General features: G+C 37.8%; 1 protein-coding gene across 2 annotated transcripts in view; it reads left to right on the top strand.

Moving 5' to 3' along the window:
- The window catches only part of PLPP1 (phospholipid phosphatase 1), a 164,882-nt gene that overhangs the window by 133,999 nt on the left and 3,321 nt on the right, over positions 1 to 27,562 (top strand). For both annotated transcript variants that reach the window (XM_037798852.1, XM_037798853.1), the window contains exon 4: positions 18,285 to 18,342. In XM_037798852.1, the coding sequence (XP_037654780.1) occupies positions 18,285 to 18,342 (58 nt within the window). The remainder of the gene's footprint in view (positions 1 to 18,284; positions 18,343 to 27,562) is intronic.

Here is a 27,562-nt window from a genome sequence, read left to right as displayed (position 1 = left end):
TTGTTGAGGATTTTTGCGTCTATATTCATTAAAGAAATTGGTCTATAATTTTCTTTTTTTGTAGTATCTTTGTCTGGTTTTGGTATTAGGGTGATGTTGGCTTCATAGAAAGAGTTAGGTAGCTTTCCCTCTTCTTCAATTTTTTTGAAGAGTTTGAGCAGGATTGCTACTAATTCATTCTTGAATGCTTGGTAGAATTCACATGTGAAATCATCTGGTCCTGGGTTTTTCCTTTTTGGGAGCTTTTTGATGACTGATTCAGTCTCTTTACTTGTGATTGGTTTGTTGAGGTCATCTATTTCTTCTTTAGTTAATGTTGGTTGTTTATGCTTTTCTAGGAAGTTGTCCATTTCATCTAAGTTGTCTAGTTTATTAGCATATAGTTGCTCATAGTATCTTCTCATTATTTCCTTAATTTCTGCAGGGTTGGTAGTTATATTTCCTTTCCATTTCTGATTGCGTTTATTTGCATCTGCTCTCTCTTGTTTTTTGTTAGCCTAGCCAGTGGTCCATCGATTTTATTGATTTTCTCAAAGAACCAACTTCTGGTTTTGTTGATTGTCTCTATTGTTTTCCTGTTCTCAATTGCATTTATTTCTGCTCTAATCTTTGTTATTTCTTCCCTTCTGCTTGCTTTGGGGTTAGTTTGCTGTTCTTTCTCTAATGCCTCCAGGTGAGCAGTTAACTCTTCAATTTTTGCTCTCCTCTTTTAATATAGGCATTTAGGGCAATAAATTTCCCTCTAAGCACTGCCTTTGCTGCATCCCATAAGTTTTGATAAGTTGTGTTTTCATTGTCATTTGCCTCAAGGTATTTACTAATTTCTCTTGTAATTTCTTCCTTTACCCACTGGTTTTCTAAGAAGGTGTTGTTTAGCCTCCATATGTTTGTGAATTTTATGACCTTCTGCCTTTTATTTATTTCCAACTTCATTCCACTGTGGTCTGAGAAAGTGTTTTGTATAATATCAATATTTTTAAATTTGTTGAGACTTGCTTTGTGACCCAACATGTGGTCTATCCTAGAGAATGTTCCATGAGCACTTGAGAAAAAAGTGTATCCTGCTGTTGTTGGATGTAGTGTTCTATAAATGTCTGTCAAGTCTAGTTCATTTATCATACAATTCAACATCTCTGTTTCTTTAGTGATCCTCTGTCTAGATGTTCTTTCCGTTGATGAGAATGGTGTATTGAAGTCTCCAACTATTATTGTAGAGGTATCTATTTCTCCTTTCAGTGATCGCAGTGTTTGCCTCATGAATTTTGGGGCATTCTGGCTTGGTGCATAAATATTTATGATTGTTATGTTTTCTTGATGAATTGACCCTTTTATTAATGCATAGTGTCCTTCTTTGTCTCTTTTAATTGTTTTGCTTTTGAAGTCTAACTTGTCTGATATTAATATAGCTACTCCCGCTTTTTTCTGGTTGTTGTTTGCATGAAATATCTTTTTCCAACCTATCACTTTCAGTCTATGTTTGTCCTTGTGTCTAAAGTGAGTTTCTTGTAGACAGCATATAGATGGGTCCTGTTTTTTTATCCATTCTGCTAGTCTGTGTCTTTTTATTGGGGAGTTTAATCCATTGACATTTAGTGTTATTGCTGTAAGGGCAGCAAGACTGTGAGGTCTGGGTGGGGAGGGGCGCCAGATCCCTGGTCCAGGGTGTTCGCTGCGATCTCAGCTTTTCCTCCAATTCCAAACTTGCGTCCAATGTGTGACTGGTTACTGGAGATCCCGAAAACACTGTTTCATATAGTTCTTGGGTAATTGCCAGCTGCTCTAGGGGAGAGACGAAATTCTGCTCCTCACCACTCCGCCATCTTGCCCCGCCCCGAATTTGCTTTATTTTTGTTTTATTATACTTAATTTTGGTTGGGACCATCTTATATTCCTCTTATATTTATTACTTTCATCTTTGTCTCTGGACCTTTTGGGAGGAGAGATACCCTGTGGTTCTTACATTTCTAGAAATCTGATCTTTCTCAAACACTGAATAACATGTTTATTGGCTCTGTTACTTGCAATTACCACAAAGTTAAATACCGAATTCTTAGTGGTATTAAATTATGTGTACATATTTTTATTGGAAACATAACTTGTGATGTTTAAAAATACATATAAATGTGAGAATGGTTTATAGGGGCTCAGTCACTGCTAGGCCTAGGCATGAGTTTTTAACAAGGGAGTTGTTTCTATACTCTGAGTAGTGGCATCTCACTGAAAACTCTCAGGGAAACTGTTGGTCAGGAAGAGGAGTGGAGAGAGAGAGGGAAAGAGGGAGACAGTGTGTGTGTTTGTGTGTTTGGTGGGAAAGAGATTTGTGGGAAATCTGTAGCAGGCATATCAGATATTTTGATAATCATTACCTTTTTATATTTTCATATATATTATTTTGATAAATGTAATATGACTGTATAATGTAAAAGGTGTTATTATTCCCATGTCATATCTTTCCCCAGAGCCGCTATTAATAGTTCGTGTATTCTTTCAGTTGTTTCTCTATGTATTTTACATTTAATGTAAAATTACATAGTTATATGTAGTTTAAATAAATGAAATTTTTAAAAAATTTGTCTTGGAGAATATTTTGTGTCAGTTCATATAGAGCTAATTTAATTCATTTTAGCTAACCTACAGGATCCAGAAGAACAGTGATAGAGCCTTTCTCCCGCGTCCTTGAGTTGCCAGCAGTGTTGCAGCAAACATACTCGTGTTAGGATAGATGCTTTGAAGTGGGTCAAAAAATATGTAGGTTTTACATATTGATAGATATTGCCAAACATCCTCTGGAAAGTGTGTATTCCTATCAGTGTGGTCTGAGAGTACTCATTTTCCCCATTCACCTACTTGATTCCCCAAATATCTTAAATGTGATGATTTTTGTTTAATATCCTGATACCATTGCCAAAGAATTCATAATAATAAACACCTTTTTGAAAAGAAGAAGGACCAGTTCTTGGGGAAGTTTCTTATTAATGGAATCACAGAACTGTAAACATTAAGAGGTCATTGCTCCTGTGTCCCTTTGTATGGGACATAATTTTCACTTTTTTATACAGGATTAGTCCATGTTTAAAGGTTATCACAGAAGAGAATGTCCTTCAAGTTAATAAGCTGTTATGTGAATTTTTTAATTAGGAAATAACATTTGAAGAAAATTCCTTATGTTGCAATTTTATTTCCTTTTATTTTGCCTTCAGAGAGTACAGAAGACAAATAAGTGTTCTCTTAAAGTGATTATTTACACATGGACAGCATCTGTTTTTCCATAGATCAAATCTAATTTCTTCTTTGTATATTTATTCCTTGTCAGTTTTCTACCCTCAAATTTAGTGACACATTTTACCAGTAAGACTTTTACCTTATAAATTATGGTGCAGGAAACATCTTTTGATGGTTTTTATAGTACTTATTCTTCTTTCACTACTATGTTGGCTACATTGTTGATTTATTTAACTTGCTACAAACTGGGATTCCTGTTTTTTCAGATGAGTACTCCTCTGCCCAGGAATGGCAGGATTAAAATTGCTGCTAGGTTTGTCTCCTACTCACAGGAGTGAAATCATGGCATGGTAGAAAAAGAGTTGTCAAGACTCAGATTTGAACCTCAAAGAGTTGACTTTTGAACAAGTTCATGAAATTCTTTGAGGTTCAATTTCTTTAGCTGTAGAATAGGACTATTAATCCTGCAGTTAGAAGGTACTTAATAACTTGTAACGATGAACAATCTTTTGACAAGCTTTTTGCCTTAGATTGCTTTAGGAATCAATTTCAGGGTGATTTTTAGGGGGAAAAAGGAAATTCTAATTTTCAGCAGAGCCAACTTTGGTATACTCAGAGAATTGGTGGTAAAAATAATTGGAAACATTTGTGAGCATTGGCTACTATCTAATTAAAAAAATTTTTTTTTGAGATTATTGCCTCACTTAGGAAAGCAATTCATTCTAGAAAACATTTATTAGCCCTAAATCTTATTTTAAAAAAGCCTACTTCTGTTTCTGGTAAATGGAGGATTAGAAATGCCTCTTGATATGTGACAACTAAAAATGCTAGATAATATGTCACACACACACAAAGGCATGTTCCTATGTATTATATCTTAAAACATGTAAGTCTTAAAAAAACATATAAACATTTAAAATAAATAGATGAGCTGGTGGGAACTTAAGGAATTTGTCTGAGGCTGGCATCATTTATTGCTATAGAACCAATGTTTACCCTGAAAGTATCCATCAGTTCCTGTTAACCTAGAACCTGAGTTTGGACAGGCTGTGAACATGGGGCACTGGAGAAGAAGTCAGAGGCCTGAGCAGGGTAGGAAGACATGCAAGACTTAGGAATAATGGAAGGGACCTCAGTCCTCCCAGGGGTAACTATCAAAGATAATTATTAACCGCAAGACCACAGTTCTGGAACCGTAATTCATCCTATCTATGTAGCTTTTAAAAAAACAAACAAAAAGCCCTATAACCCAAGTCAGAAGTTTAGTTTAAAGTGGTTTGATAGTAGGCTCAATACCTAGGATTTTTCTAGGAGAAGGAAAAACAAATCTTCTCTGGAAGAACCCTCTTTAAACTAAGCCCTTTAAGATTTCCCAGCATAACGTTCCAAGGAAGATGAACTCATATTCTAATATAAATGAACAAACGTAGACACAACCTACCCTAAGTGAGAGCAGATACAACAAACTACGTAAACACTCAAAGACTGCAGATATTAGAATTATCAAATATAGAATATAAAAGAAATATGTCTATTATGTAGAAGTAAATAAGAGATTAAAAATATGATGTAGGATGAAGAGAATCAAAATTTACCAAGGAGTTTGAAAAAAGAACCAGAGATCTTCTAGAAATGATACATATTTAGTAGTTTAAATAAGAAATGTAATATTGATTAAGCCGATTAGACAGTCAAAGGGATGAATGAAATGGAAGATAGACCTAAAAGAAATACAAAATGTAGCATAGAGAGAGATTAAAAACATGAAAGAATGGTTAAGAGATTTGGAAGGATAGAATGAAAAGGTCTAACATGTTGGATCAGAATCCCGAAAAATGATTGGATGGAGGCTACACAATGTTCGAAGATATAATTTCCAAAATTGCTAATATATATAAATTGTCAGATTCTAGAAGCCAATATATTAAACCAGATAAATAAAGAGAAATCCATGCTAGATACATCATAGTAAACTTGCATAGCACTGAAGACTTTGGAAGGAAAAGCAGTCATAGGAAGGCAGATTACCCAGAAAGGAATGGCAGGCAGATGGCTTATATTTCAATAGCAAAAGTAGAAGCCAGAAGGTATTAGGATGACATTTTCATCATGATGGAAAAAAAATTGTCAATCTATAATGCTTTACCCAGGAAAACTATCATTCAAGAATGAATGTAAAATAAAGACATTTTCAAAGTTAAGAAAAAAAAAACAAAACAAAACAGCTAAAGTATGTACATTAGGAAGAAGGAAAGTATCAGGAAGGTTTGAGATGCAAGAAGGAAAGTGAATGATGAAAATGGTTGATATGTGTAAATCACAACAAATGTGTACTGTTGCAGTAACAATATCTAGTATGTAGGGTAACCATTAAAACTATACAAACAGAGTAAAGTTTCCAACCTAATGTGGAGAAAAAGAAACAGGAAAGGGGCAGTGGGAGTTTAGATCAATGTCATACAGGAGAGAGAAATACCTATAAAAGATGAGAGATAAATAGAAAATACAAAATACATTGTAGAAATGAATTCAGATTATCCAGTAGTAAATGTTCCATTTATCAGATGCGATTAAAATCCAGCACATATGTTGAGAAAATATTAAGGACACAGAGAAGCACTGAAGTCAAATGATAGAAAAAGATTTATCAAGTAAATACAAACCAATGAAAGCTGGTATACCTATATTAATAGATGAAATAGCCTTCACTTTAAGAAGCATTACTAGAGATAAATGTAACTGGTAAAAGTTTGAAATTACCTGGAAGATACAGCAATTCTATTCTCAGATGTACCTTATAACCTAGCTTCAAAATAATGGGAAGTAAAATTGATAGAATAATGGGGATAATTAGGTAAACCCAGCATCGTTGTAGAAGATTTTAACACACATATCTCAGTAATTGATAGGTCAAGAGAACAGAATCTGTAAAGATATAGATGATTTGAACAAGAAAATTATGAAACTCTGATATGTATATCAGGAGAAATGTACCAGAATGTTCATTTTTAGCTTTGTTCATATCTTAAAAAAAATCTGGAAACAATCCACATGTCCACCCATAGTAGAATGATAACACTGTGGTCTAATCATACAGTGGAATATTATACCGCATTGGAAATGAATAAATTTCAGCTCTACATGCATCATCATGGATGAATCCAAAAAATATGTTCAGGATAAAAGTAAGTCAAAGACGAAGAATATTGCATAGGGTATGATTTTATTATGATTTTCAGCCAATCAGTAAAATCACTTCTGAGGCAGGATAAGGGAGAGCACATAAGAAATAAACATTAGTTACTGACATTGGCTATTGAAAAAAATTAAGTATATATTAAGTTTTTGATGCTGTTCTATAAAATTGCATTTAAGAGTTACTCTTTTCTGTTTGTATGAACATATAATATTTTTGGTTTTTGTTCCCATCAGATTGGTCACGGTAAGATTCTGCCATATCTGAAATTCTAGTAAAATGTTATTAAGTCTTGTGGCTTTTAGGATTAGTGATTTCATAAGTCAATCAAATTAATATTAAGTACAGTATTTTTAAAATTTAGACAGTGGTTTCTTCAAGTTTCTCATCATGAGGATCATTATCTATGATACCTTTTTTTTTTTTTAAGAAATGTAATTGAGATACGGTTTTTTTTTCAGTGTATGGGAATCTTATCTGCTGTTAAATTCAAGGATAAGCAATAAATATAATAAACTATACTGAAAAATCATTCACTAGTTCTATATTATAACTGGTTGTGGGGAATGGGGAGAAAAAGGGAAAAGGAAAATAGAAAACATAGAACTTTAGCATTTGACAGATTCTCATAAGCAAAAGGAAATTTTAGCTCATTCACTAAAAAAGCATCCTCTGGATTTGAAAACCTCCAAGGGCAGCCTTTTTGAGTACTAGTTGTGAAAAATGCTAGATTTCTATGAGGCATTCTTAAAATTTAACTTAATACCTGTTGAGTTATATGTATCTGACATCATGCCATGTAATGGACATACAAAGACTAAAATTATATCTCCTTCACTTTCAATGTAGAAAACTCTGAAATTCCTGTATAGTAGAGGCTGCCCTAACTTTTATTTTATTAAAAAAAAAAAATCCTGCTTTCTTAGACTAATTCCATCATTTCTTCTTCCAGGTTATTGAAGCTTCTTATATGTAGTATTTTCACAAATAGAGGTTGTTCCAGTTTGCTAATGCTGCCATTATGCAAAATACCAGAAATGGATTGGCTTTTATAAAGCGGTTTATTTGGTTACAAAGTTACAGTCTTAAGGCCATAAAAGTGTCCAAGCTAAGGAGTCAACAATAGGGTACCTTCACAGAAGAATGGCCAGTGGAACACCTCTGTTGTCTGGGAAGGCACATGGCTAGCGTCTTCTTCCTTTGCTCCCAGGTTGTGTTTCAAAATGGCTTTCTCCCAAGACTTTTCTCTTTAGGCGTTTGGGGGTATTCTCTTAGTTTCTCCCAGGCAGACTCTGGAGTAGCAAAAGTCTACTTTCAATGACAGTCTTTAAAATGTCTAAGTTGTAGCACTGAGCTCCTTCTGTATGAGTCTTTTATAGGACTCCAGTGATTAAATCAAGACCTGCTCTGAATGGGCAGGGTCCATATCTCTGTGGAAATAATTCAATCAAATGGTTCACCCACAGTTGATTGAGTCACATCTCCATGGAAAGAATCAAAGGGACAAAACATCACCCTAGAAGGCGGGGCAAGATGGCAGACTGGTGAGCTGTATGTTTTAGTTACTCCTCCAGGAAAGTAGGTAAAAAGCCAGGAACTGCGTGGACTGGACACCACAGAGCAATCTGTCTTTGGGCATACTTCATACAACACTCATGAAAACGTGGAACTGCTGAGATCAGCGAAATCTGTAAGTTTTTGCGGCCAGGGGACCCGCGCCCCTCCCTGCCAGGCTCAGTCCCGGGGGAGGAGGGGCTGTCAGCTCCGGGAAGGAGAAGGGAGAATTGCAGTGGCTGCTCTTATCGGAAACTCATTCTACTGATTCAAACTCCAACCATAGATAGACTGAGACCAGACACCAGAGACTCTGAGAGCAGCCAGCCCAGCAGAGAGGAGACAGGCATAGAAAAAAAACAACACGAAAAACTACAAAATAAAAGCAGAGGATTTTTGGAGTTCTGGTGAACACAGAAAGGGGAAGGGCGGAGATCAGGCCTTGAGGCGCATATGCAAATCCCGAAGCAAAGCTGATCTCTCTGCCCTGTGCACCTTTCCTTAATGGCCCTGGTTGCTTTGTCTATTAGCATTTCAATAACCCATTAGATCTCTGAGGAGGGCCGTGTTTTTTTTTTTTTTTTTTTTTTTTTTTTTTAAATGCTTTTTGCTTTTTCTAAAACAATTACTCTAAGAAGCTCAATACAGAAAGCTTCAAAGAATTCAAATTTGGGCACGTCAAGTCAAGAGCAGAACTAAGAGAGCTCTGAGACAAAAGGCAATAATCCAGTGGCTGAGAAAATTCACTAAACAACACAACTTCCCAAGAAAAGGGGGGTGTCCGCTCACAGCCACCATCCTGGTGGACAGGAAACACTCCTGCCCATCGCCAGCCCCATAGCCCAGAGCTGCCCCAGACAACCCAGTGTGACGGAAGTGCTTCAAATAACAGGCACACACCACAAAACTGGGCGTGGACATTAGCCTTCCCTGCAACCTCAGCTGAATGTCCCAGAGCTGGGAAGGGGGAGCAGTGTGAATTAACAGAGCCCCATTCAGCCATCATTTGAGCAGACTGGGAGCCTCCCAACACAGCCCAGCAGCCCAGAACTGCCCTGGGGGGACGGCACTCACCTGTGACATAGCACAGTCATCCCTCAACAGAGGACCCGGGGTGCACAGCCTGGAAGAGGGGCCCACTTGCAAGTCTCAGGAGCCATACGCCAATACCAAAGACTTGTGGGTCAGTGGCAGAGACAAACTGTGGCAGGACTGAACTGAAGGATTAGACTATTGCAGCAGCTTTAAAAGTCTAGGATCATCAGGGAGATTTGATTGTTAGGGCCACCCCCCCTCCCCGACTGCCCAGAAACACGCCCCACATACAGGGCAGGCAACACCAACTACACACGCAAGCTTGGTACACCAATTGGGCCCCACAGGACTCACTCCCCCACTCACCAAAAAGGCTAAGCAGGGGAGATCTGGCTTGTGGAGAACAGGTGGCTCGTGGACGCCACCTGCTGGTTAGTTAGAGAAAGTGTACTCCACGAAGCTGTAGATCTGATAAATTAGAGATAAGGACTTCAACTGGTCTACAAACCCTAAAAGAACCCTATCAAGTTCAGCAAATGCCACGAGGCCAAAAACAACAGAAAATTATAAAGCATATGAAAAAACCAGACGATATGGATAACCCAAGCCCAAGCACCCAAATCAAAAGACCAGAAGAGACACAGCACCTAGAGCAGCTACTCAAAGAACTAAAGATGAACAATGAGACCATAGTACGGGATATGAAGGAAATCAAGAAGACCCTAGAAGAGCATAAAGAAGACATTGCAAGACTAAATAAAAAAATGGATGATCTTATGGAAATTAAAGAAACTGTTGACCAAATTAAAAAGATTTTGGACACTCATAGTACAAGACTAGAGGAAGTTGAACAACGAATCAGTGACCTGGAAGATGACAGAATGGAAAATGAAAGCATAAAAGAAAGAATGGGGAAAAAAATTGAAAAACTCGAAATGGACCTCAGGGATATGATAGATAATATGAAACGTCCGAATATAAGACTCATTGGTGTCCCAGAAGGGGAAGAAAAGGGTAAAGGTCTAGGAAGAGTATTCAAAGAAATTGTTGGGGAAAACTTCCCAAATCTTCTAAACAACATAAATACACAAATCATAAATGCTCAGCGAACTCCAAATAGAATAAATCCAAAAAAACCCACTCCGAGACATATACTGATCACACTGTCAAACATAGAAGAGAAGGAGCAAGTTCTGAAAGCAGCAAGAGAAAAGCAATTCACCACATACAAAGGAAACAGCATAAGACTAAGTAGTGACTACTCAGCAGCCACCATGGAGGCGAGAAGGCAGTGGCACGATATATTTAAAATTCTGAGTGAGAGGAATTTCCAGCCAAGAATACTTTATCCAGCAAAGCTCTCCTTCAAATTTGAGGGAGAGCTTAAATTTTTCACAGACAAAGAAATGCTGAGAGAATTTGCTAACAAGAGACCTGCCCTACTGGAGATACTAAAGGAAGCCCTACAGACAGAGAAACAAAGACAGGACAGAGAGACTTGGAGAAAGGTTCAGTACTAAAGAGATTCGGTATGGGTACAATAAAGGATATTAATAGAGAGAGGGAAAAATATGGCAAACATAATCCAAAGGATAAGATGGCCGATTCAAGAAATGCCTTCACGGTTTTAACGTTGAATGTAAATGGATTAAACTCCCCAATTAAAAGATATAGATTCGCAGAATGGATCAAAAAAAATGAACCATCAATATGTTGCATACAAGAGACTCATCTTAGACACAGGGACACAAAGAAACTGAAAGTGAAAGGATGGAAAAAAATATTTCATGCAAGCTACAGCCAAAAGAAAGCAGGTGTAGCAATATTAATCTCAGATAAAATAGACTTCAAATGCAGGGATGTTTTGAGAGACAAAGAAGGCCACTACATACTAATAAAAGGGGCAATTCAGCAAGAAGAAATAACAATCGTAAATGTCTATGCACCCAATCAAGGTGCCACAAAATACATGAGAGAAACATTGGCAAAACTAAAGGAAGCAATTGATGTTTCCACAATAATTGTGGGAGACTTCAACACATCACTCTCTCCTATAGATAGATCAACCAGACAGAAGACCAATAAGGAAATTGAAAACCTAAACAATCTGATAAATGAATTAGATTTAACAGACATCTACAGGACATTACATCCCAAATCACCAGGATACACATACTTTTCTAGTGCTCACGGAACTTTCTCCAGAATAGATCATATGCTGGGACATAAAACAAGCCTCAATAAATTTAAAAAGATTGAAATTATTCAAAGCACATTCTCTGACCACAATGGAATACAATTAGAAGTCAATAACCATCAGAGACTTAGAAAATTCACAAATACCTGGAGGTTAAACAAGACACTCCTAAACAATCAGTGGGTTAAAGAAGAAATAGCAAGAGAAATTGCTAAATATATAGAGACGAATGAAAATGAGAACACAACATACCAAAACCTATGGGATGCAGCAAAAGCAGTGCTAAGGGGGAAATTTATAGCACTAAACGCATATATTAAAAAGGAAGAAAGAGCCAAAATCAAAGAACTAATGGATCAACTGAAGAAGCTAGAAAATGAACAGCAAACCAATCCTAAACCAAGTACAAGAAAAGAAATAACAAGGATTAAAGCAGAAATAAATGACATAGAGAACAAAAAAACAATAGAAAGGATAAATATCACCAAAAGTTGGTTCTTTGAGAAGATCAACAAGATTGACAAGCCCCTAGCTAGACTGACAAAATCAAAAAGAGAGAAGACCCATATAAACAAAATAATGAATGAAAAAGGTGACATAACTGCAGATCCTGAAGAGATTAAAAAAATTATAAGAGGATATTATGAACAACTGTATGGCAACAAACTGGATAATGTAGAAGAAATGGACAATTTCCTGGAAACATATGAACAACCTAGACTGACCAGAGAAGAGATAGAAGACCTCAACCAACCCATCACAAGCAAAGAGATCCAATCAGTCATCAAAAATCTTCCCACAAATAAATGCCCAGGGCCAGATGGCTTCACAGGGGAATTCTACCAAACTTTCCAGAAAGAACTGACACCAATCTTACTCAAACTGTTTCAAAACATTGAAAAAAATGGAACACTACCTAACTCATTTTATGAAGCTAACATCAATCTAATACCAAAACCAGGCAAAGATGCTACAAAAAAGGAAAACTACCGGCCAATCTCCCTAATGAATATAGATGCAAAAATCCTCAACAAAATACTTGCAAATCGAATCCAAAGACACATTAAAAAAATCATACACCATGACCAAGTGGGGTTCATTCCAGGCATGCAAGGATGGTTCAACATCAGAAAAACAATCAATGTATTACAACACATTAAAAACTCGAAAGGGAAAAATCAATTGATCATCTCAATAGATGCTGAAAAAGCATTTGACAAAATCCAACATCCCTTTTTGATAAAAACACTTCAAAAGGTAGGAATTGAAGGAAACTTCCTCAACATGATAAAGAGCATATATGAAAAACCCACAGCCAGCATAGTACTCAACGGTGAGAGACTGAAAGCCTTCCCTCTAAGATCAGGAACAAGACAAGGATGCCCGCTGTCACCACTGTTATTCAACATTGTGCTGGAAGTGCTAGCCAGGGCAATCCGGCAAGACAAAGAAATAAAAGGCATCCAAATTGGAAAAGAAGAAGTAAAACTGTCATTGTTTGCAGATGATATGATCTTATATCTAGAAAACCCTGAGAAATCAACGATACACCTACTAGAGCTAATAAACAAATTTAGCAAAGTAGCGGGATACAAGATTAATGCACATAAGTCAGTAATGTTTCTATATGCTAGAAATGAACAAACTGAAGAGACACTCAAGAAAAAGATACCATTTTCAATAGCAACTAAAAAAATCAAGTACCTAGGAATAAACTTAACCAAAGATGTAAAAGACCTATACAAAGAAAACTACATAACTCTACTAAAAGAAATAGAAGGGGACCTTAAAAGATGGAAAAATATTCCATGTTCATGGATAGGAAGGCTAAATGTCATTAAGATGTCAATTCTACCCAAACTCATCTACAGATTCAATGCAATCCCAATCAAAATTCCAACAACCTACTTTGCAGACTTGGAAAAGCTAGTTATCAAATTTATTTGGAAAGGGAAGATGCCTCGAATTGCTAAAGACACTCTAAAAAAGAAAAACGAAGTGGGAGGACTTACACTCCCTGACTTTGAAGCTTATTATAAAGCCACAGTTGCCAAAACAGCATGGTACTGGCACAAAGATAGACATATAGATCAATGGAATCGAATTGAGAATTCAGAGATAGACCCTCAGATCTATGGCCGACTGGTCTTTGATAAGGCCCCCAAAGTCACCGAACTGAGCCATAATGGTCTTTTCAACAAATGGGGCTGGGAGAGTTGGATATCCATATCCAAAAGAATGAAAGAGGACCCCTACCTCACCCCCTACACAAAAATTAACTCAAAATGGACCAAAGATCTCAATATAAAAGAAAGTACCATAAAACTCCTAGAAGATAATGTAGGAAAACATCTTCAAGACCTTGTATTAGGAGGCCACTTCCTAGACTTTACACCCAAAGCACAAGCAACAAAAGAGAAAATAGATAAATGGGAACTCCTCAAGCTTAGAAGTTTCTGCACCTCAAAGGAATTTCTCAAAAAGGTAAAGAGGCAGCCAACTCAATGGGAAAAAATTTTTGGAAACCATGTATCTGACAAAAGACTGATTGATACCTTGCATATACAAAGAAATCCTACAACTCAATGACAATAGTACAGACAGCCCAATTATAAAATGGGCAAAAGATATGTAAAGACAGTTCTCTGAAGAGGAAATACAAATGGCCAAGAAACACATGAAAAAATGTTCAGCTTCACTAGCTATTAGAGAGATGCAAATTAAGACCACCATGAGATACCATCTAACACCGGTTAGAATGGCTGCCATTAAACAAACAGGAAACTACAAATGCTGGAGGGGATGTGGAGAAATTGGAACTCTTATTCATTGTTGGTGGGACTGTATAATGGTTCAGCCACTCTGGAAGTCAGTCTGGCAGTTCCTTAGAAAACTAGATATAGAGCTACCATTCGATCCAGCGATTGCACTTCTCGGTATATACCCGGAAGATCGGAAAGCAGTGACACGAACAGATATCTGCACGCCAATGTTCATAGCAGCATTATTCACAATTGCCAAGAGATGGAAACAACCCAAATGTCCTTCAACAGATGAGTGGATAAATAATATGTGGTATATACACACGATGGAATACTACGCGGCAGTAAGAAGGAACGATCTGGTGAAACATATGACAACATGGATGAACCTTGAAGACATAATGCTGAGCGAAATAAGCCAGGCACAAAAAGAGAAATATTATATGCTACCACTAATGTGAACTTTGAAAAATGTAAAACAAATGGTTTATAATGTAGAATGTAGGGGAACTAGCAGTAGAGAGCAATTAAGGAAGGGGGAACAATAATCCAAGAAGAACAGATAAGCTATTTAACGTTCTGGGGATGCCCAGAAATGACTATGGTCTGTTAATTTCTGATGGATGTAGTAGGAACAAGTTCACTGAAATGTTGCTATATTATGTAACTTTCTTGGGGTAAAGTAGGAACATGTTGGAAGTTAAGCAGTTATCTTAGGTTAGTTGTCTTTTTCTTACTCCCTTGTTATGGTCTCTTTGAAATGTTCTTTTATTGTATGTTTGTTTTCTTTTTAACTTTTTTTTTCATACAGTTGATTTAAAAAAGAAGGGAAAGTTAAAAAAAAGAAAAAAAAGAAAAAAGACAAACAAGGAAAAAAAAAAAAAAAGATGTAGTGCCCCCTTGAGGAGCCTGTGGAGAATGCGGGGGTGTTCGCCTGCCCCGCCTCCGTGGTTGCTGGCATGACCGCGGACGTGGGGGACTGGTGGTTTGGTGGGTTGAGCCCTCTACCATAAGTTTTACCCTTGGGAAGACGGTTGCTGCAAAGGAGAGGCTAGGCCTCCCTGTATTTGTGCCTAAGAGTCTCCTCCTGAATGCCTCTTTGTTGCTCAGATGTGGCCCTCTCTCTCTGGCTAAGCCACTTGAAAGGTGAAATCGCTGCCCTCCCCCCTACGTGGGATCAGGCACCCGGGGAAGTGAATCTCCCTGGCAACGTGGAATATGACTCCCGGGGAGGAATGTAGACCCGGCATCGTGGGATGGAGAACATCTTCTTGACCAAAAGGGGGATGTGAAAGGAAATGAAATAAGCTTCAGTGGCAGAGAGATTCCAAAACGAGCCGAGAGATCACTCTGGTGGGCACTCTTACGCACACTTTAGACAACCCTTTTTAGGTTCTAAAGAATTGGGGTAGCTGGTGGTGGATACCTGAAACTATTAAACTACAACCCAGAACCCATGAATCTCGAAGACAGTTGTATAAAAATGTAGCTTATGAGGGGTGACAGTGGGATTGGGAATGCCATAAGGACCAAACTCCACTTTGTCTAGTTTATGGATGGATGTGTAGAAAAGTAGGGGAAGGAAACAAACAGACAAAGGTACCCAGTGTTCTTTTTTACTTCAATTGCTCTTTTTCACTCTAATTATTATTCTTATTATTTTTGTGTGTGTGCTAATGAAGGTGTCAGGGATTGATTTAGGTGATGAATGTACAACTATGTAATGGTACTGTAAACAATCGAAAGTACAATTTGTTTTGTATGACTGCGTGGTATGTGAATATATCTCAATAAAATGATGATTAAAAAAAAAAAAAAAAAAAAAGAATCAAAGGACTCCAACCCAGTCAACACTAGTACGTCTGCCCCTACAAAAGTGCATCAAAGAACATGGTGTTTTGGGGGACATAATACATCCTAACCAGCACAAAGGTATAAAAGTATTGTGCTTTAGAACTTACGTATATTAGGAAGTAGAAGTCTTTGAATCTATTAAAAATAGTGTGAACTGAGGAAAAAAAAAAAAAGGTAATTTAAGATCATGGTCCCTCAGAGCTGTGAACACTCTTAAGGCTATGATATTGGGGTACAGGCTGAGTTTAATCAGCTCTCCCAGGAGAAAGGTGTGGGTACCCTGGTGGATAAATGTAAGGAAAAAATCTTAAATTTGCCATCTGGAATAGAATCCCATTCTCAGTAATATACAACCAAGACCAGACTACTTGCTAATTGTGGAATGCTCATCATTTAATAGACCATTCTCTAAAGTAAGTGAAAACCGCTGTGCTTCAGAATATATTTTTATCTCTGTAAGCTTTCTTTCGGAAAAGATTTTTTCCACATTTTGATAGAAAGCCAGGTTAAATTTTTACTGTATCTACCTTCATCAGAGGGACTATAGTAAAGTAAGATGGTAATCTAGGGTTGGTTAAAATTCAAGAAGAGAGCAGGGCCAAAATCTTAAACATTTCAATTGAGGTCACTATGATGAAAACAGTTGCAGTTGGACTACTTTTTGGGTTTTATTAAACTACCCATACAATTATTCATTTGTGAATTATGGACATAATAAGATATTCTTAACGTACTGTTTCTTTTAGAGACTCCAATAGAGTTAGATCTGTATAGCATATGAAAAGAATTTGAATTTTACAGTTTTGTGTTTTATAAAGTTCATATTACTGTGATCGGTTTGATAATTTAAGTTACTATGGACGAAGACGAACTGAGATTAATAGAGTTATTCTTTTGTTTTTAATCATTGTTGAAGTCAGAATTCTTTTTCTGATTCTTTTCTGCATAAAATGTTCATGTATTCAGAATAAAAACCAAAACCAGTCTATTTTCAACTAATGAAATCACTCCATGACTGAATCAGAGCTGTTCAAAACTATTACATTAGCTTGGAATTTATGATTTCATGTCACAGTGCACAAGATTTAGTAAAATTTAACTTGGTCAGCCTTGAGAATATTGGCTTGATGGGATTTGGCAATCCTTGAAGTTGATTTTTTTAAAGCTTGTTGGCTCTTCAGTGTAACTTATTGCAACCATAAAATGTACAGAACTCTGCTGTAATGATCTGATTTAAAATGAGATTTTGTATTGATCTACTCTCTGTAGCCAAATAGTTGGTAAGGCTAAAAGTTATTTTTGTTTTCTTGTTTTACATAGATTAAACACAGCATAATTTTTATCAGGTTTAATTACATAATTCTTGGTTTGCACAGGAAATTAGGTTTTCTTTCTTAGGAAGGTATCTGATCACCAAAAAAAAAAAAAAAAAAAAAAATCATCAAAATTCTTGGTAGAATCATCATCAGTATATGCTTAAGAAATCTCCATTCCCTCCATCCTCACTTGCCAAACATATACACATGACTTTCTAATGTGTTTTAGAAGTTTTTTCTCCTCTGTGAATTCAGGGAACCAATATCTTCCTTAAATTCCTTTTGAATGAAGCAGGTTGTAATAAGTGAAATATTTCAAACCTGTCCCTCTTGTTCAGATGAATCATTCTAATTATTTTCATGATGCATCCATTTGAGAAAAATCTTGGCATAATTTTGCAGTCTCAAATGTGCTTGCCCTTTCTACATCAACAGCTAATTCTGTGTAAGCAGAACTTAAATCATGGATGTCACTGAGCTTTATTTTTTCCAGAAGTGCTATAAAATTAAGTTTTGCAAGCATTCTGTCATTTTTAGGTGGGGAAGATGGTACTCAGATGTTTATAGAATGTAGTATTTAGAGGTGATTCATCTGGTACAGGATTATCAGAGCACAATTTTAAAATAAACGTCAAACAAAAAACACTTAATCTGATGGGAAATCTGAGGCAAGAGGTGTGCCCATTTAAAACACTGAAGTATTACCATGGATAGAAAAAAGTAATCAACTTCTGAGTGTTCCAAAGAAGGCATTGTTCATTATTATTCAGTGGCAACCCCTGCAGGTGAAAAATGAAATTTAAATCATGATCACATAAATTTATATGTAATAAAAGCAAATATATTTATGCCATTTAGAGCTTGTCAAGTATTTACTCCTCTAACATGTATAGAAATGCTTGGCATGTTTGTTTGCAGTAATTCGTTATCCGTCCTGAAAATGTTTCAATAAAATGACACGGTATAGAACTATGACCTTGATCCTCCTCAAAGTCTCTAATGTTCCTTGTCCTAACTGCTCCCTACCCCTGAAGGTAGGGGAGGGAGCTTTGTGTACTGGTGAGCTAAGGAGATTTATGAAATCCAGAATATTCTGGGTAATTAGGAGAGAAAATTAACATTTTTCTCTTTTCTCCTTTCTGTTCCAGATTGTCCTTCTACTCGGGCCACTCTTCATTCTCCATGTACTGTATGCTGTTCGTGGCAGTAAGTACTATGAGCCTACTGATGGTTGGGTTATGTGCTGCATGGATTTATTAGGATCAGCACCAGTGTCCTCTTCTGCAAGTTGGCTTTTGTTGCAGTTCTCATCAGGTTGACTTCTCAGTGAACTGGACACAATTGCTGGCTACATTAAATTCTGCTCAAGTTCTGTAATAGCCAGTGACAATTGTTTGAAAGCGTTGTGGGTTTTGTTTTGTTTTGTTGTCATTTAGATGTAGTAAACAATCAGGCACATCCTATAGAAAGCTGTAAATTGGGAACCTTCAGGACAATAGGGACTGTTTACTTTTGAAGTAGGTTTTCTCTGACAGTGGTAAGATCCTAAACAGGTCATCAGCAAGTCTCTAAAATCCGGTGCTGAGAACTAGTTGCTGCATCCTTACTTTGAGACATATTTTCTGAAGTGTTTTTCTGGAACACACAAACAGCTTCTGTGAAATCACAGCAGATCACTGACATGAGGTAAACTTCCAGGTCCATCTGTAGAGCAGTGTGGCTGTTTGCATTTGCATTTAACATAGTTGGCAGTGAAGAGTTAGAAAAGATTTGTATCAACATTTTGCATATCAAATTAGAGATGAATATGTAGTTTTCTTAGCGTAACTAATGAAAAACCAGGCTTTAGGACACTCACAAGGGATTTTTTTAAAGGTCAACTTAATTGATCTTTATTGTCATACATATATGTTATATATATATATATATATGTTATATATATATTGTTAGAATTTGTTAGAAATTTGGGGGGGAAGGAGAGGAGGTGGGAAGAAGATCTCTATCCCAACAGACCAGCAATAATTTTGTCTCCTTAATTTTCTTCATACATTGATTTTTATATAATTGTTACATGTAAATTTGTTATTTCTTGTTTTTTCATTACCACGTTAATTGTTGAATGAGTATTAATGCTTAGATTAACAATCTATGGTGTATAATATTAAGGGTAGACAGGTAGGAGTTAAACTTTTTGTTCTCATTTAGAGAGAATTTAAAATCATTTTTACCAGAACCTTGCATTTATTTGAAAGTCCAAATTCTAAAAGTTAAAAGAATTTAAAAATTGTAAATGCATTATTATAACATTCAGATTCAGATTACAGTAGAACCAATTTTTGGCTTCTCCAACATTTCTGGAAACTGTGTCTCTCATCATATGTTCATTTAATTTTGTTAGGAGGCAGCAGGTCACCAATTCGGCAGAATCTAGGACTTCCATAAAACACACACACAGAGATGTTTCTGAAAATATGTCATGGAAAGTGTGACTTATTTATCCCATTAACACAGTAATGGCAAATACTATTCCAACATACTCTGTTCCATTTATCTTAGTAGGAAAAGTTAGCATTCTTTCTAAAGGGAGTCAACTTGCCAATACATTTCTCTATAAATAGGACATGGAGACTGGGGGAAAACCGGGAAGTCCTAGCAATGACTAGAGTCATTAATAGCCTGAGAACTTTTCCCAAAACATATGAGTTTGTGACTGAGTGTTTGCACATGTTTTGTACACCCTGGAGCCAGACCAAGGCAGCTTTTGTGGTTTGTTATTCACTCACCTGTCTGTGTTGGTGCTGAAGTCCTTCTTTATGAGACACATAAGAATCTAAGGTTTGATGGAGACTGACGGTGATTTGCATTATGAACTCTTTCCAGTCCTTTTACCCCATGAAGTAAGAGATAAGGAACAATTGCCACCATTTTACAGATGGGAGAATAGTTGCCGTGGGAGGGGACTGCTAAGGTCTATGAACTCTTTCAGGACCTTTAGATAACCAGGCTTCTGGCTTTCTTGATTGGTCACTTGCTCTGAAACCCTAGTCCCTTTTTCTTGACAATGGACAGGTAATGCATATCTCTGAAGTAAACTAGTGACCAACATAACTTTGACCCCTGTTTTTAATTTTAAAGAATATTCTTGGACATACATTAATTCCATATCTTAATTCCATATCTTAACCTTTTCTACCCCTCTTCCTTGCTCCCTTGGCCCTTCTAAGAACACTGCCACATCCAGACTTAACCTAACTAATACTATTTTTATTCCCTCTCAGTTCTGTATATTCAGTCAAATAGATACTTGAACTGAGGGCTCTTTTCTGAAACATGAAGTTAATGTATAGAGGCTTCAGTATGGAAGATTCAAGGCCTCAGTGGTAGGGCTGATCTGTGGGCACTCAGGAGTACATGGGGAAGCAAATTAGGGATGCGATATAGCAGAAGGAAAATTACTTTGACTGTAGTTTGGTATTTGCATTGGTATGAGTCATGTAGATATCAAGTTATAATGAAAAAGGAAGTCCAGACAAATCGATTTGTTATAGACTAGGGAGTGTCTGAAGAAGAAAGCAGGCCATGGCAACCATGCACTGCATTTCACTGTTTCTGAGCAAAGTATTTACTTAATAATGTGGATATAGACCCTAACTTTTATTTCAGCCCCTGAGCACACAGATGTACCACACTTAACCATCCAAAGGGGAAAAAAAATCTTTAGGCGATGACTCATCTTGCTTCCCTGGAGATCTTGGCCTCATGGTTCAACCCGACTGTGGTAGAGACTCACAGTCGCTTAAATCCTGAGGACAGTCCTTGATAGTCAACACAGTGCCTATCCAGAATTCCTGGCATCCAGAAATTAACTTCTAGTAAAAAGTGTCTCATTAAAGAGAATACCCCTCCATTGTTTTCCTTCACGGTGCCGAGAGAGTCAGCACAGGCAACACCACCTAGGCTTGCTGGGAGCACAGGCAGGACTTCTTTGCACAGTCAATCTATGTGTTCACCAATGCCCCTTGAACTTGGCTGAATGCCAGATTCCAAAATTACGTGACTGTTCAGGAGAAGAGCAATGGTATGAGACTGGCCTCTTCAGAACAGTGAGGGATGCAGTGAAACACTTCCCAGGACCATCCTATTAAGGCAGAAAGCCCAGACTGCTTTTCTCGGCGGCTGTTAATTCTTGTGTAAGCTACTGCTCTGGGGACCCAGGACTCTCTAGTGCCTGCCATAAAATTCCTCTAATTCAGGTCTTGCCTACTCCCCTGTGTGGACCCACTTCAGACTCTTTGATAACACCAAGAAGTCAGTGGTCTCATTTTCCTCAAGACTCATACTCTCCCTCATCTGGCATTGATCATACACTATCTAGCATGTTGATATTTCATAAACATGCATTTCCCAAACTGTAGATAAATGCTAAGCATTGGGCAAATGATGGAACAACTCATGGCCTATAGATTACATGAATCTTGCCTAATTTTAAGGTGAGATTCAAGATCTGAATTTAGGAACTCCTTGAATCCTAAAGATGGTGAAACTGAAGCTCAGAGAAGACCAAACAGGTCTGCCCTATGGTGTTCTCCTGGGCAGATCTGTTATCAAATGGAGGTGCAACAATTAATTTGGTTTGCCGGCTTGGTCTTAGAAGCACTGTTTCAAAATAAGTAGACCAAGTTATGTTTCTTGTGTTGAGCGTGCCATTGTTAGTTTAGTTCAGGGGTCAGCAAACCTTTTAAGTAGGTCAGGTAATAGTTTAAGCTTTGTAGGCACAGGCCATCTCTGTTGCACATTCTTCTTCCTTTAAATAACCCTTTAAAAATGTGAAAACCATTTTTAGCTTGCAGGCTGACACAAGGACTCTAGTTTAAAGCGGAAAAAAACCCTCTTATTTTAAAAATACAAATTAAAAGACACTATGAGACTACAGCGTTTTGCAGTTAAGAAGTGTTACAAGGCCAGTCAAGGAAAGGCAAAATAAACTGGCTTAAGAAAATATCTTGTTCGACAATCATATTTATTTTAAAGGTGGGATTATTAAAATTAGAACCTTGAATGGATGCTAAATGCTTCTGAAATTTAGGCAAAGATGTTTTATCTTCCCATTTGTTGACGGTGAATTAATGAAAGAATTGCTTAGGTAGTATCATAGACATTGCATTTCCCAATTTAAAAAGATATATAATTTTTTTTTAACGCAAAAGAAGCAATTTGTACACTTTAAAATTTTTACCCGATGTGGCCCTGTGCAATGAAATTCCTCACTGTTTATTACACCCAGGTCTTCTTTGAGTACCCCATAACTATCGTGAGTCTCTTCATAAGGTAAATCCAAAAGTGTTACATTCTATTTGGATTAGCAGGAAGGCCTCTCTGAAAAATTTGAATTATAGATGACAAATAAACAGCAATTTAATTACTTTCTAATATTTGACAGAACTTAGGTTCTCTTGTTTTTGTTTATACCTACTCAGCAGACATCACATGTAGGTCAACTACAGTGAGATATTTCTAGCCCACAAATAGGCAAATTCTAGTTCTAGATGAATTGCTTGGATCAAGATGGTATTGCCCAGCCAGTGAAACTATTTGGCCTTGGGCAGTTTGAGGCCAGTACTTGTCAGTGAAGCATTTGATACCTGCAGGGTGGAATTTCTTTCTGTAAGTCTCCTCTCTAAGCTTGAATGTCTGGTTATTTCAAGCAAATTGACTCCTGCTGTGCTTATAAAAAATGAATAAAAAATGGTCTGTATGAGTCACCAGTAGTATCTCAAATAGGAAACTTTGTGTCTTTAAAATTATCTGGGAGAGCAGCTTGTTTCTCTTCCATCTCTGATAGAAAGGTTTCCTTTGCCGAGACAGGGCACTTGACCTGTAAGCAAGAATCACTTGGGGTTGTCCTAACCAAGAACCCTACCTGGAAGATTTACTGCTCCTCACCTTGCTCGTCTTGGAGGCCAAAACTGCAACTGAAACCTTCCTTTTCACAAAAGCCAGCGATGGTTTCAATGAGGGCATTCCTGGAGGATACTGGTGATTCCTAAGGCCAATTCTTCTTAAATTAGCATCTGCTTCCTAAAACTGGGCTATGCACAATCAGTGGAGCTATTTGATTTGCTCTGAGCTCCTACTAGTGACTGTCTAGTAAGGTTCAAACATAACTTTTCCTACTAGTGAGGGAGATAGGCAGGAATAGATAAGCCTAGTCAGTTTCCTTGAGGCCTTCAGGTTGATGCCCTCTCCATGTCCTGTCCTTCTGTAGAATTTGTAGCCCCTTTTAATAGATGAAAATTGGGGGAGGAGGGATTGTAAAGGATAGTCAGTATGTGATACATATTTGTTTTTCCTGGTAACTTCTTCATTCTGAAATTTTGTTTCCTGGAAACCCACAAGTTTGGGAGCAGTTTTCCTTTATGTTATAGTAGAGAGCACACTGTTGGTAGGTTCAGGTGTTTTTTTGATAAACATGACTATTACTCTTGTAATACTCTTGAAAGGACAGTGCTCAAATTTGTGGGCCAAAAGTAGTGGAGGACATAGTACTTCCTAAGGAAGGAAGGAAGGAAAACCTTTTGGTCTGTGCAGCCAACCAGGGATTTTTCCCCATCTTACATGCCCCTGGCTAATCCTTTTGTGAACTTGCAGTTCCACTGCAAATCCCCTTTGGGAAATTTCAGTTCCACTGCAAATCCCCTTCCGTGTAGTTACCTGTATTGTGCTCCCTTTCCTACCTGCCTTTTTACCTCAACCAGAAAAGTCGTTCTCTGCTGACCTGTTTGTGGCTTGCCCTAGTTAAAAAGCCCTCTCTTTGCCATAATTGGAGTCCTGCCAGCTGCATGTCTTTATTTCCCACCTTGCTCTCCTTGTTGTCCTGAATTGGGGCTTCACGGAATCTATGGCATCACAGTGGAAGTCCTTGCCTTTGGGGAGCACCTCAGTGCAGAGCTGCAGGCTATTTCTTCAGCCCTTTCCCCCCTTTCTCTTACTTCTAGTTGTGAACTTCCCACTTTAGATTCCCCTTCACCAAAAGTGGGATGTTCAGACTGGGAAGGATCTGGCTTGAATCTTTCATCAAGCAGCACCCAATTGACTGAAATACCCACAGGACATGTGAACCAGATAGGCCAAACAGAAGAGTGTTCAGAGAAGAATCTTGCTTAGAATGGGTCTGTCAAAAAAGTGTGTGTGTGTGAGGGAGAGAGAGAGAGAGGAAGGGGGAGAAAAGGGGAGAGAAATAGAGGAGCAAGTTTCTACAAACTTTTCTGTTTGTAGACACAGAAGTAAATTCCATGCCCAATGCCATAATACCCTTGCAAAGGTGCCTTCAATGGACATTTAGTAGATTCATCTGATGGGATTTTGCTTTTCTACATTTGTCTCTGTTTGAACCCAGGTGTAGAAAGATTGTTTCCTTCTTGATTTAAACTTATTCTGTCTTAAAAGTAAAACTATATCATTTGAGTTATAGAAACCCCCCAAATAACCACCACAAGATTTTGGTTAAATACATAGGTGAGGCTGTTAATTGGCTTTTTAAAATCTTTCGGTTGTAAGAAGCTGACTCACTTAGGCCTCCTAAAGGAAAAGATGCTTTATAGCAAGGATACACATGGACTGGAACCAGCCTGCCTCCAGGAAGGTCATTCATGAGCAATTTGCATTCCCATAGTCTAGCTGCCACTCTGCTCCTTTCTTAACTGTCTACTAAATGGCTTGCTCTCCTTGTCAAATCATAGCTTTGGTTTCCTTATAACTTCAGCTTGCAAATAACCTATTATGTGCCCACTAGGTGCCATTTTTGCAACTTTGGAAAGAGAGAACTCTGTTATACTTCCAGTATATGTATATCTAATTCCAGAGGGGGAAGGCAGCCCAGTAGACCTCTGGGTCAAGTCTCACGCTGGTCATCTGGCAAGTGCCCTCCCAGGAGAGAAGACAGGGCTACATGGTCCAACTGTGTCTGTGGATAGGCAGTTTCCCTCAGAAAGGGAATCTGAATGTAGTAGACACAGTTGCTGCGTCTGCCTGGCACCACACACGGTACTGGATGTGGAGCTGTGTAAGCTCTTCAAACTCTTAAAAGATAAGCAACCAAATGCCTTGCTTAGAGTGGGTTTAATGTATATACGGAATGGCATATACCGGGAGGTGGGGAAAGAGTGGAGTCGGCAAAGGCAGGGACGGACCTATAAAGCCTTTCTCTGTTGTTAGCCCTGACATTAAAGCTTGAGCTCTGTCTCTATACCTAGTTCTAACAGAACAGTACTGAGAAGCTTCAGACATTCAATTTCTCTGTGAAGCAGTTAGGAAATATGAAGGAACTGACACTTCCTTTTAAGGGAAGTCATGACAAGTATTTGGTTTGCCCCAAATCCTCAGTAATGTATGATGACAGAGCTGGGACTAGAAGCTATTTTCCTAGCCTTCAAAGCTCTTAGAACTTGGCTCCCCTTAGTAGTAATTTTCTTTCATCTTTTGGAGGAGGCAGTCTGCTGTAGTGGAAAGAGTATGGGAACTAAAGGATAAACACAGACTGAACATACACTTTCATCTCTACTTGCAAGAAACCTCGAAAAAGGTCAAAGAATAGGGGGAAGAAAGGTATAAACCTGCAAATGCCAAGAATGGGAGAGGAGACAATAAGTAAGAATAATTTTGGAAAGCAGTTAAATGAGTGAAAGAGGAAGTGAAATCCCTAGTGCTTAAAGAGAGTAGAGCCTGAAAGAAAGATTTGCATTGTAGAAGCTGAAAAAGGGTTAGGAATTGGACCCACCAAAAAAGACAATTTTGTATGCTTTGCAGAACCTCCTTATCTAGGAAAGACTTCTGGCTAGCAACAGGGGTAAGGGGGAAAAGTCAAACTCCAGAGTTCTGGGCACATCAGCTGTGGAACTTAGGTGACCCAAGGTTCAGCAAACACAATGTTTTAATCTCCTTCGGCTCTACTGAAACAGAGTGGTCTTCCGGGTGGGTTAGGGCAGGGCTGTAAGAAGTACCCAGCCTTTGCAGAGCCACACTATGTTACCTTGGCTCCAGGGAAAAAGTGTAGACAAATAGGAGGCCTGCTCAATTAGGCACAGAGTTGTTCTGTGACTACAGTCTGCACCCAAGACCAGCCATTAGTCATGAGAGGAGCCAGACCCTGGAGCATAACCATAAGGTTAGGTGTAAAAACCACCTTTTGGGAATTCCAAAAACCCCCTTGGGTTGAAATAATCTCTAGGTCCACAGTCAGTGTGTCACAGATGGGGGAAACATCTGTACTTGGATGGATGTGTAAGGAGAAAATCAGCTACATAGAATGGTGGTAAAGGTTCCAGCTAAAGTACATTGGAACATTTTTGATTACTGACTCATAAAGTGAATGTTAATTCTTTTGACCAAAGGGATATTAGAGAAGAAAATTGGGCAAAATAGTACTTAGCATATGTCAGTGTTCTTTGGATGAAAAATGTTGTCAGAGGGATTTTAGTCATATTAGGAAGGACCTTGAAAGTTCTATTCCTGTTTCCTTCAGGTTGGAAGTACAAAATGGAACTAACTTAAGTCCATTTTAGAATTGTTACTGTTACAGTCCTCTTTAAGATGTCTGCAAACATTTAAGTATTTATAATTCATATGTATATATTTTTATAATCTGAATAATTTATACATGGAAATTTTGCTAGTTCTTCAGTGCTTCTACTTGTTTGCCCTACAATGTTTCTTCACGTTCTTTCTGAATATTTTTTAACCAGAGCTGATTAAAGTCTTTACTGTTAGTAATCCACTTTAACCTTCCCCAAGTGATATGTTAACCTTATGTGAAGAATGGGGACAGGAATAATCTGGAAGCTGAAATGGCTTGCGAAAGGCATATGGCTAGTTGTATCTCATGATCACGACATCTGCCTATAAACTGGAATATAAAGGATTTCCCTCATTCACCCTCTGACACACTAGGCTATAGCTTGGCTTAGTAAAGGATTACCTATGTAATATGTTCTTGCCTGGCACGTGGTAGATACTAGATAAGTACTTGAATATATTAACAACTGGCTGTTCTTCCACTGAATGTCATTGTAACTTCATACTGAGAGGTGTGTTAATCAGTGTTAGCTTACCTCAGTTCAACCAAAGTTTTTTTCTTAATGATAAACATTCCCTAACACTCTGAGGGGCAGAATGTTTTTAAAGTATAAATGGTGCCTGTCTTAGTATCTCAGGTTGCTAAGACAAAAACCACACTATGGTTTGGCTTAACAACAGCAACTTTTTGGCTTATGGTTTCAAAGGCTAGAAAGCTTGCTTCTTTCCAGTCATTAGCATTCTGGCTGGCTGGCAGTCCTTAGGTCCTTGGCTTTTCTGTCACATGGCAGTGTCCTCTCCTTTTTCTTCTCGGTTCCCTTTACTTTCAGCTTTTGGCTCCTCTCTGTAGCTTTTT

The sequence above is a fragment of the Choloepus didactylus genome, chromosome 11 (genome assembly GCF_015220235.1).
Source record: "Choloepus didactylus isolate mChoDid1 chromosome 11, mChoDid1.pri, whole genome shotgun sequence".
Classification (NCBI taxonomy): domain Eukaryota; kingdom Metazoa; phylum Chordata; class Mammalia; order Pilosa; family Megalonychidae; genus Choloepus; species Choloepus didactylus.
The sequence above is the reverse complement of the archived record's forward strand: the minus strand, read 5'-3'. Positions and strand labels throughout refer to the sequence as shown.